Here is a 12,316-nt window from a genome sequence, read left to right as displayed (position 1 = left end):
AGAGTCTGCATATAACTTAACTCTACCCTGGCCCTGTGCACAAATAAGTATACATCAGAACATCTGCATTGATTCTTGTAATGCTGATACGGATCATGTACCGTCACAGCCAGGTATTGATCAGGGCATGGAAAATCAATAGCTTGTCTGGGAGCTCGGAGGAAGAAAAAACTTTCCTGATGGGAGCTGACCAACCGAGGGGCGCTGCTGGAGTGATTAATGTCTCACCTTTTTGGAGAACTCTGTTGCCTTCTGCTCACTCTCTTCAACTTTGGCTTTATCCACAAGCTGATCTGCAAGAGAAGTTGGCCATGGTCAAAAGATAATTCAAATGCATCTGTGGGTGTGCCTTACAGGCTCCTGAGATTTACAGTCGCATATTGTTTTAAAAGTACATAAAAGCTGGGGATTGTTTTTTCTTTGTTTTTTTAAAATCTTGGAACAACTGTTAGGTCTGGGAGATCGCATCAATCACTGAAATTTTAATTTCATTTCATTTAATGTAGCATTATCAGCCAGCGATAACATAATATTATTTTTGTTGGATTACATTAAAATTGTATTAACATTTAAGCACCTTGTGCAACTCTTGGTTCTGATTAGCAAATGTACTTATCTCTCACCCCTTCATCTATTCCACTTCTTTATTAACATCAGTGTTTTATTGTAACAAGAACACCACCACTGACTGTTAGCTATCTGTTGCCTAAGGGTATGTGCCTTGAAACAAAAAGAAAGAAATCAGAGTATATAAATATGGATCAAATCAGACGTCTCTATCTTTTATTTTATTTTGTTAGCTTTGCCTTTACAAATCCCACATTTTACATCTGCCCTGTAGGTAGCAAAAGTGCAAATTCTAGGCGTTAATTATTTGCTAAATCACATATTTAGCTACACATTTTTCATTTAGAAAATGAAAAACCTGTGGTGAATGTGGATAAAAACACAAGTGAATAGACACCTTTCAAAAACTAAATGAAGATGTGAAAAGAAAAACAGATTTTTTTTTCCTTTTAAAATTACTTGATTAAATCCAAGTGAAGTGAGAAGGAAAAAAAACGTCTTTAATACTGCACCGATCCTCTGTGCATAGGTTTAGAAACTTTTAATGACCCTTTGTTGGCAAGTTGCAGAACTGTTGGTGACACAACTGAGAGACACATGGTGGTGTTATTTATTTCTCTGTTTAAAAAGATACCCATTAGTAACACAGTGCAAATAGATGTTTTCACTGGAAGACTACAAGCAAGATTTTTTTAAAGTCTAACAGGGCTTTTTCTTCCTGAATTAACTGGATTCAGTTAACTAATAATTAAATGACCCTCTTATCTTATGACTAGTCACTGGAGATGTTAGACGAAGGATCTGGGAGAATAATGAATATAACTCTAATAATACTCCTGAAGCACAGGATCTAAAAAAAGTCACCTTTACTTAAGGTACTTGTTTTACCTTAAGCAAAGGTGACTTTTTATTCATATATTAACATTTAGATTTTGTTTGTCAACACACATCATATCATATGACATAACAGGCACAGTTCAAACCACTGCATCGCTGTGCCGTCTTACAGTATGTGTAATTAGCAAGTAACAAATGATTATGAAACAATTCTCTAGTTACCAATCATGTGGGTGAAGTCCACATCCAATCTTTTATTATAGACAAACTCCGGGTCCATCCCGCTGCGATGGAGGACCACCTGAGACACACACTCTTCTATCACCTTGTAGTACTGAGGCCTGAAGAGTCACGAAACACAGTAGAACAATTAGACAAACCACAGAAAGATATGAGTGACGCAAACTCCACAAGGCTAATTAACCACAAATGAGTCTGTTATCCAACCCAGAGGTCACAAAATGCCATGTCAAAAAGGGTGCTGCTGGACAAAATAGGCACCCTATCAAATTTGATCAACCCTTACATGGAATTAGCAGATTAATGGGTACACAGAACCCAAGTATGTGTTAGCCTTTCAATTTCAAGGTGACTGACAGTAGCCGAGGCCATGCTTGCCCTCTTGCATAATTTGCAATCATCTTTGCCAATTAGAGAAACCATAAAAACTGAAATGTAAATCTAATCAGTGTAATGTGAGTAATTGAAAGCACAATGAATAGAAAAACATGTCAGCCAGTTAGGAGTGTGACAGAGTGCTTGGTGTTTTCAAGAAGGTTGTGCGAATCGGCCCGAGAGTCCGACTCTAGCACACAGGCTGGTATGTGACCTTTTCTCTGTACCATTATCAGCTTTAATTGCAAGTGACATTTAGCAAATACAATGGCAGTTTAAGCAAGAGATAATTATTTTCTAAGCAAGACATTGACCAGAAAACCATTAAATGTGAAAAACTGACACTTAATGATGTTCATCAAATTAAACCTAAATTATGGATTTTTTCAATTATTTTAAATATAAATGAATAAATACAAAGTATCCTTTTTACAGGTGCACACAGATAGGACCGACTAATTCTGTCAATGCTATTTATTTATTTTTTATTGGGCAATAACGGTTATTATACAATTAATTGGTGGAATATAGCATTATCAATTGGACAAACAGGATAAACAACCTAGTGGTTCAATAATTACACGAACTCCTTTCATCTCTTTTAAATAAACATATTTTTAGTGGGTGCAGTGAGCAAAAGCTATGTCCCTCTGTTAAAAGGAACAATTACATGGTACACCAGTCCAGAGAGGCTTTCACTGGCAAATAATACTAATTTAATGTAGATTAATTCTATTGTTATTTAGAAAATATAAATGTGTATTTGCGAGCAACCATTTGGGTGCATAATTTTACAACAAGAAGATGACAAAGCCAACACTGGAAAATCTGTAAACCTGTATGTGGCTAATATTAATTCATTATTAGTTCATTTATAGCTTCCTAAAAATGAAAATCCACGCTGCCAAAAATCCTGACATTTTATTCCATTTTTGATCTAAATAAGACACTCAAAGTCTGATCAAAGACTGCCCACCTGAATGGCTCTGTACCAGAGCACTACAATGAAAGAGCATTAATGTCACGAAAAATAAATAATTATGTTAGCAGGCAGAACCGTGAATAATGTGTCTGCTGTCAGGTAATTTGTCTGAAAAGATAAAAAAGTACATCATTCAAGTATGTATCTGAGCAAAAAGGAACACACTTTGTTATCAAACATTAAATGCAGAAAACTTTTGTTTTGTTTTTTTCTTCGGGGCTTTAACTCCGCACAAAAATTCAAAGGCTATGTTCTGATGATACCTTGTGGGTGGACAGACCATATCATGTTATGAGCAGGAAAATGAAAAGCCACAAAATTCTGAGCCAAAGCAAATAAGAATAAATCAGCATTTAGGTGCTCTGTTTTGAAAGCATGAAATGCCATACATTAAGCCTGGTGGATTCGCCCACTCATGACTGGAACAAGCGAGTGAAAGCTCACACATCGCCCTGCATGGCTTAAGCACTATGGCACTCGGCTTACAACTGTCACCAATGTACACCACATTATTATCTCAATAAGCCGCCCTATTTTCCCTCCGTCCTCCATCCTCCGCCACCACCAGGCAGATAGGGGCTGGGTGGAGATAACTGCAGGCGGAGAGAGTGACCCAGAACTGTCAGGCCCCTCCACAGTGGGCAGGGCTGGGCTCCAGAAGCAAGCATATGTCCCCTGCATCGTTCCCCACCTCTTCTTTTACTTTGGCACCTTCATTTCTTCCAGTGATAGCTTGCAGTTCAGCACAGCCCCAGCCACTTGATCCAGCTCTGCTCCACATAGCCAGTGTAATCCCCATATCACCAGGCTCCAAAAGAGCAGATCTGCTCTATATTTACTGGGTGGGTTTGATGTGCTCCCATTCATTAGGCTTTCAGGGAGAGATTAATTATCAAAAATACACCAAAACCCCAGAGGGGAGAAAAACAACTAGTGTTGTGTTAGAAGGAATTACAGTAGACAGAGCAGCTGCCCATTATAGAAGGTCTTATTATTAGAAGACTAATTATAATATCTAATGAACGCTCATTTAATGTTATTATTTGAAAGGAGAATTAAGGAGCCAAGTGTAGCGGTAATTCAAATTAATACAATGACAAAGAAATGTAATGTCTTACTTTGTACAGAAAAATACAACTACGAGTTTATTCATGTGAAAGCTACCTTTAAAAGACTTCCACCAGTAAATAATCCCAGTTAAACCCAACCATTTACTGGCCTCCCACTTTGTTTTAGTTTCATGTTGTGGAAATGGTATAGCCACACATTTTAACCACAACCCTAAAAGCTGATAACTTTTAGGGCAAAGGCCAAAAAATAGCCGATAGTATCTATTGGAAATAGCTGCATGCAGTGTAACACTGCGTCCTCCATCATCCTAAGTGCACAGCAGTGATGTACGAGGAATAAAAAGGCCTCAGTCATAATGCATTTCGGGTGATAATGTTTGGGTATGAGATTTTCCTTGCTTTTGTTATGCAAGCTCAAGAAGAAAGAAATATTCCAAAACATATCTTTAAAAAGGTCGTCCGATTTTTACGAGTTTTGGTACTGATCTCTCTTTACTGCTGGCTTACACTGTGGGCACTCGAGCTGAGGTGGACATAGTGATACTGGATGGTTAATGCGAATTCTATTTCTCACTTCCTCCGAATAGATGAGGAATACATAATTTATAACTCGAGGGGAACAGCAACTTGTCTATGGTAAATTCATCGTCCTCCTCACAGCTTTCCTTCATCTTTGAACTCTTTTTTTAAGTCTTATTTCTGCAAAAAGATCTGACACAGCAGCGAAATCACCAGAATCACTCTATTTAGAAGAGTGTCGACCTTCCCGGCTACTGATATTTTTCCTCTTCAAAGGTAAAATAAAAAGCAACCCCCACAGGTTAAAATCAATTAAATTAAAACTACCGCCTCTGCTAACCAGTTAAGTTGCAGTTTACAAGCATATCTGTATAGATTTATAATTTATGTAGTGAAGACTTTGAAGAAATATGATACAAGGGCAATGTTAAGAATTTAGCAACCTGCCAAGAATGAAATATCTATGGTGTTGAAAATGTTCCCTCATTTTCCACATTGTGTCAAAGTGAAGTCGACTTTGGACCTTTTGGATAGAAAATGTCACAGCTTCGTCACTTTATCCCATTCTGCATTCATGTAAAACTTAATGTACAGTAAGTTGGCGTTTGATTTCCTGGGTTAGAGCTGTCTTAGATTTCATAAAATTAGGCCTAGCTGTTCCTGAGGAATCAACACTGACATGAATTGGACGAAATGATATCAGACCTTTACCTCCACCCCCCAAAATCTAATCAGTACTAAATTTAAAAAATGCAGACAACCTGGAAACTAAATCTGTTTGTCCACTGAGGTTGCAATTATGGAGGCATTACTTTATCCCTGCAGTACTCTGATCAGTGTTTTCTTTTCTTTCTTTCTTTTTTTTTACTTTGGAGTTCATAATAAAGGAGATTAATAAAAAAAATAGCTACAAGCTATTTTTAAAGCTTTTCTCCCCTTTCAGGATGTAACTACAGTGTACACGTGCACATGTTTTGTAACTTAATGCTATTTTACTTTTTTACTTTTGGACCCAGTTGAGCAGCTGCTTTTCACATATTTCATATCTGCTAATTCGTGCTCAGTAACAGGGATGTTAACAAAATTAAACAAAAAAGCCTTATTATTTGTCAGATTATTGACAAATAACCAGGCAGAAAGCACCAGCATCATAAACATGATGATTGAAAACACCAGCTCCTTAACTAGCCTCCACCTGTCAGTCAAAACAACCAAGTCCCTAATGTCAAACCTTAAAATGTATGCTTTTTGTAGCACTTTTTATGGGGAAAAAGTAAAGGAAAAACTACACCAAACTTACAAAGAGCACCACAAGGTCATCGGTCAATACAAAGTTAGTGGTAGGTAAAAAAACACAAACACAACTTACCTGATGTAATAGTCATTTCTGATGAGCAATAGGTGCTGAAGGATTGACAGGAAGTAGGTCTCTGAGGCAGTGTCTTTCACCATATTGGACAGGAGATGGTACACCTCATTCATATCAGTGCAAGAGTAAGGTTAAGGACAAGCAACTTTACTGCAGTGACATGTTCTACTTTCTAGAGTTATTGCAGATATGGCTAACTTCTTTGGAAACCCCCCACAACCTGAACTCCTTATTATTCAGGATCATTCAACTGCAATAAACATTTAGATTTTCATTACTTCTTACTTCTTTTCATTATAGTTATTTATCTCTGCCAGCTTTTCTTACAAGGACTCTGTGCGCAGAAGCAAACAGAGATGCGATTCCTCTTATCCGTCCTCTCTCGAGAGAGCTAAAGCAGTGTAAACAGCTAACTTGTGGAAAGGGATCAGGAATGAAAAATGCTCCCCTCTGGTATCCCTTTTATTCCAGACTTTTCAAGAGATGGAAAATTAATAAGAGAAAAACTGGCTTGAATTTTTAAGCTAAGAATGATGAGCATCAGATTATTCGTAGGGCAAAAGTACAGTTGAGTCTCAAAACTGAAATTGACACTGACATGTAGGAGGAGTAAAAACTGATCTTATTTGATTTCCAAAAGTTACTGATTACATCTTATGTTTGCATTTCCCAGGGGGAGGTAGTGATGGCTTTGGCATTGAAAACAGACATAAAACTGAACTAGCCTACATTTTATTCTTCATGTGTAAATATGTAATTGTAAGTGATGAATTTAAAAAGAGTTACTGAGAGAAAAACTTTTCAATTTTGATGTCGTATTTAATGCAGTAAAATATTTGTGCTGTTCTCATAACCTCCTTAAAGTGTAACTCTAACAATTAAATAAATACAGAAAATGAGTGATCTGGAGTCTGTCTGATTTGTTTGCTTGAGAAAAGACGATTTCCCAATGGGCACTCATCTTCTCTGAAAATAAAAAGTGGAATAAGCCTCTCAGAAATGTGCAGAAAAAAGTAGATTAAGGAGACTGCACTGTCAAGCTTGCAGAGATAAAAACCTGATTGCCATCCTAACACGAAGTGCAGATCTTGACAATGTATGTTAAAATATTTACAAAGCGAAACGCAGTAACTACAAAGCAATCGCGTTAAATTTGCAGCATGTTGGCACCATATGTCGTGATTTCCCTCCATCCTGCTTTCGGTACAGAAAATATCCGTCAAATGAATGTGCAGAAACTGAACTACGATCTTTATATGGCCCGGCTTGCTGTCACCCATACAAAACGATCTGCACGCACTGCAACTGGAGCAGATCAATTCTTTTAAACACTGTTTGACAGTCCGATTAATTGCTATTAATTTCAACAATGTCTGTAATTAAACTCTTATCCCATATCAAATTTTTAGAGAAGCAGGGATGGGAATACAGGCTTCTCTAAAGTATCATTTTGCCTTCCTTGCATTAGTGGAGTTTGAAGCCTGGGAGAATTACCAGGCCTGTGAGATTCAATTATAGCCTCACCACAGCAGCATTTGAGAGGACATGAGAAAGAGCTCACACTGGGAAAGTATCCAACTAGCTTCATCTATCACTAAACTGCAGACATAAACCTAATGTAAAATGCCAATCTATTCATTGGCACCTCCTCTACGCTCACTTTCTTACTCTCTGTCTCTCTTTACACTATCTCTCCAAATAATGAATAAACATGAGTGGCAGTCAAGTGTGATGTAGGCCAGTCTGTGTTGGGGTCAATCAATCACCATTCCACGGATCATTAATATTTATTAGTGGCCTGGAGTCACCTCCTCGGCACCTGGACCTGGGTCGGACACAGAGGAGACAGGCCTTTCAGGTTAATATTCATGAAACTGCTGCAAGACACATATACAGTCTTCAGGTAACAGAGGTACTACCTGTCTGTACATATATAAGAATGTGTCCGCATGCAGGCAAAGAGACAAAGGGTAGCCCTGGGCGTTGAGATTATGCTCATACCTAACAGATCAATACCAAATTGTCCTTCGAAACAAACATTGGACCTTCTCATTTGTGAACCTGCTCAAGCACATCATTAATCTCGGTGCACTTTTTCCCCCTATATCGTCTCTCCACATACACGCACATTACCTCCTCCCCTAACCTACATGTGTCAACAGCAGCTGTCACTCACAGTAGCACTTTGTGCATGTACTAGGACTGTGGGATTTGGTGGAAGAAAAAGGCTGTGGGAATGAACATCTGCATAACAATGTCAGAGTCTGGTTTCTCTGCTCACAATGTCAGCTATTCATACATAGCCTTAGAGAAGATTTGTGAATTATTAAAAGGTTCTTGTCTGGGGTGCTTGAAGAAGTTTCCAACTTGGGACTAAATTACATATCACCTTATTAACTTCTACTCTGAGTGTTTGGAGTTAAATGGACATCCACAGAGAGCTAGAGGTCAAAATTCACCTTTCTAAATTGGAGCAGGGAAACGAGAGCAGACTGTTACTTAAACAGAAAAAAATATGATATGTTACCATTTAGGACAATATCACTTCATGGGAAATTTTAATTGTCTACTGTAAATGTTAAATGGTAAGAAAGGGGAAGAGTATTCCTATTCGATATCTCCCTCAGGAGTCTTACTAGAGTCCGACCAACGATAACAGACAAAAGACAAAAAGTGAAGTGAAGAGGAGAAGAGCTAATAAAAAAAGAGAGGCTGGAGGTTAAGATTACGAGGTTATTTACCTAGAATACCTGGCCAGAGATGAAGCTGGATAATGTGCTCAAGCTCCTCGAATCCTTCTCTAATGAACAAAGCCATGAGGGGGCTTCAGCCTATGAAGCTTAACCAAACCCACGATATACACTCATCTCTCACTGCTAGTTCTGCAGAATCTGTATATTCTCACAGAGGGAGGACAAAAGGATATTCCATCTCTGCGCGGATGTCATCCAGGCGATGTGAGAGTTCGATCGAGTCCTCCTCCTTGTTCTCATTGAACACCCTCAGCTGGATGTCCAGCTCTTCTGTCTCTTTTAGCTCCTGCAGTGAGTTAGACATACAGTATATAGTTTAGATTAAGTTTTACCAAAGGTCATCCTGTACTGCAGATTATTATGTTGCAGACGCATTAGCATGTATGGGTTTGTGAAAATTTTACTTTTCAATTTTCACAGGCTTCCACTTTATGGTATTTATAACTTAATTTATTCAAAAAAAAAAAAAAAAAAGTAAGAGAAGAAAAACTAACACCAAAATTTCATCTCCCTCTTCCAGGTGTACAGAAAACTGGGAACTGAGATGCTGTGAACTCTCTCACTAAGTATTCCAGACAGTACCAATTCCTGCACACCTGTTCCAGCCACAAGGGGCTACAGAGGTGCTCTTTACAAGTTCTCTATGAATCACTGGCAGTGGAATTTACAGATGGAGACAGGGCCAAATGTAACCCAATTTCTGCAGGTATCAATCACCCTGCACCGTTTTTTGGGCGCACCATCTGTCTTCAGCAAGCAACGCTGGTTCGGAGGGAGGTGCACAATGGCACAAAAAAAAGGAGGGAAGGAGAAGAGGAGGAGAGCCAAATACATGCATCAAGGACTATAAGAACAAAACAAATTGTTCTTTCTTTTTCAGTGGACTAGTTCTCTGCCAACAGCAACACTGACTCCTGAGCATAACTCATAATTAGATGAAAGAGTGTCAGTTTGAATGTCGGCATTAAAAGCGGTAAACGTGGCATTCATGAATGGCTGTACACTGAGCCTCTTTCATATCAGGGGGCAGAATTGAAGATAATTAAAGTAATGACAGTAATAATCAACAGGCACAGCTGGGATGACTTATTAACAACTGGCTTTGTGACATCTTCACCCCACTTGTGACAAATGAGAGTTTGAATGATGTGTTGGAGCTCGTTTGCCTTTCGGCTCATGCGAAGATGCGTAAGGTTGCCGATAATGATGCCTGCGTGATGAGGTGCTAGCAGTGCATGATACTTGGCACAAGCTTCTACTACTACTAATTAAATTAAAACAATAAAATGTATCCCTCTAGTATGTGTGCAATGAAAATAACTCAGTTTAACATCTCAATAATTTGGTTTGAATGCCTGAATGCTGCCTGACCACAATTACATAAAACATTCACATCCCAATTATTTGGAAGTTTAAAGTGCACGAAAAGCTATTTGGGTTGTGATGAAAAGGAAATCTTGCTTTCAGTAATTATAATAAGAGAGAGGTAAGTTGTCGTGGGAGGATTGGCAATAACGATGCAAAATTATGTTTATGACACGCATGTAAACAATGTGTTCTCTGGAGATTGCTAACTCACAGGAAGGATCTTCTTTAGGCCGCATCTTAAAAACTCGTTGCGCAAATGTATCCTGAAGTCCAGGTCGTCAGGGGAGGTGACCAGGGCATTGATCAGCTGCATGCAGGCAACCTGTGGAGCAGACAAAACAACGAAAACAAAACAAAATCAAGAGAAAAACTCAGGAGAAACTAAATATTTTACCTAAAAAAAAGTATCATCATCAGATATGTAACTCAACTCTAAGATGCATGTTTAGTCTAAGCAGCGTAACTGCAATTTGAAGAGAATATTTGCACCTTAATATTTCCTTTCAAACTGCAAAATCACAGAAAAAGCACCGCGAGGATGAGGCGAGGGAAGTAAAGAGAGACAAGTCAAATGGAAAATTGCAGAAAGTAGAAAATACAACCCTGGTATGTCTATTGACTATATGTGCATTATTAATGGATTTATTGGTAAGGAGAAATCCTCAAAGTGAGTGGTGGTGCGTGTGTGTGTGTGTGTGTGTGCTAGGTAGGTGGATGAGGCTGGCTTGGGTAACGAGGAAATTACTGATGAATTATAATGACCTGTAACGTGTTTCAGGGGAGGAAGTCGTGAATAAGATAGTTTCCCTTAGACAGACAATCGATAGCAGGCTAAAGGATTCCCACAGACAATCTAAAAACACTGCCTCCTGAAACCTTGACCCTGTGCTGTCGGTATGTATGCGTTAATAACAGCAATCGGAACAATTCTGAGTCTGTGTGGTTTCCTGTGTAAGCTTTAAAAAACGCTATTTGGGTAAAAAGTTTTACCAAAATCTGTTTAACGTTTATTTCCATAAAGACCAACATTCAGTCCTGAATCAACTTTTTCCAACCTTAATACGACGTGAACACGCTTTTTATTTTCTACTCAGTGAAACAAAAGTGAAAATAACGCCACGAACCTTTGATTTTTCTGTTACTGCAGCGCTCGTAGGAGCATTACCAAATGCATTCATATTCTCTTGAAAAGTATACGTTTGTTGTAGTAAAGGATGCACTGCAGCTGACTATGTGCCACTACTGCCAGGAACCGGAGTGATGACAGACTTCTCCGTGTTTGAGAAAAGCTTGAGGGCCTCAAACTGAGAACTGTGCACTGAAACCTGACATTTTACTGTATCCACCAGAGGCCAGGCACATAAAAGAAACTCCACCAAACCTTCACAGAATTTATGTGAGTGAAGAAAGTCATGGAGCTCATGAAAAATTCTTTCTCTTCTGCTGCATACAGATAGATACTTACATCAATCACCTCAAACATACCTCAGTCATGTATTGTGGAGTGGGAAGCGGTTGGGGGTAAGGGCATTATGTGCGTTACGTTTAGAGAGCTGCAGTGCTGCCAAAAGGGGCTTCCAAACATCGTAATTAAAAGTGGCACTGCCAGGACGGTTTTAAAGTTGAAAGTCAGAGTTCTTCTCATGCTCGGCAGACAAATATACCCCGAACTGGGGTAAAACGCATTTTAATCACATTAGCGAGGTCTAGTTCTGGAGCCCATTCCAGGTTTTGGATAAAAAGTCTATTAATTTCCTCCGAACCCCCTGCATCAGCAAAGCATTTTAATTTACTTCACAATTACCAGCTTCATTTCATTAACGGCAAAATTTAAAGGAAAAACAACAGTCTCCTAATAAAAGAATATCTACTTTCTCTTCTACCACCCGCCTCATCAGTTTCCTTCAAGACTTCTCAATCCCTGCAGCTAAAGTAATTTCTTAAGTAATTTCCTCCTTTTGGCTTCGCAAATACACGTTTTAAGGGGTGTTTTTATTGCTATTACAAAGTTTTCTTGTTGCTGAAGAATACTCGTGAAGGATCTGTAAAATGGAGAATTTAAATGAAGCAGCAAAAGGAATAAAAAAGAAAGACGGGAGAAAAATATAAATTAGAGATTTGACATCCTTTTTATTATTATTTTGTGATGTTTTCGAAATGAATGTGGAAATCAGCAGCGGTGAAGGAGGAGTTTGAGTAGAGCTTCTCAGCGTAATAGTTGTAGAATCAAATTGCA

General features: G+C 38.6%; 1 protein-coding gene across 1 annotated transcript in view; it reads right to left on the bottom strand.

Annotated features, from left to right (window-relative positions):
* The window catches only part of diaph2 (diaphanous-related formin 2), a 357,023-nt gene that overhangs the window by 229,251 nt on the left and 115,456 nt on the right, over positions 1–12,316 (bottom strand). The window contains exons 11-15 of the mRNA XM_013908245.1: positions 10,292–10,402; positions 8,886–8,998; positions 5,960–6,076; positions 1,627–1,745; positions 229–293 (exon numbers count right to left, since the gene is read on the bottom strand). Of these exons, the coding sequence (XP_013763699.1) occupies positions 229–293; positions 1,627–1,745; positions 5,960–6,076; positions 8,886–8,998; positions 10,292–10,402 (525 nt within the window). The remainder of the gene's footprint in view (positions 1–228; positions 294–1,626; positions 1,746–5,959; positions 6,077–8,885; positions 8,999–10,291; positions 10,403–12,316) is intronic.

Source organism: Pundamilia nyererei, unplaced genomic scaffold (genome assembly GCF_000239375.1).
Source record: "Pundamilia nyererei isolate P.nyererei 1_Seehausen unplaced genomic scaffold, PunNye1.0 scaffold00008, whole genome shotgun sequence".
NCBI classification, from domain to species: Eukaryota; Metazoa; Chordata; class Actinopteri; order Cichliformes; family Cichlidae; genus Pundamilia; species Pundamilia nyererei.
The sequence above is the reverse complement of the archived record's forward strand: the minus strand, read 5'-3'. Positions and strand labels throughout refer to the sequence as shown.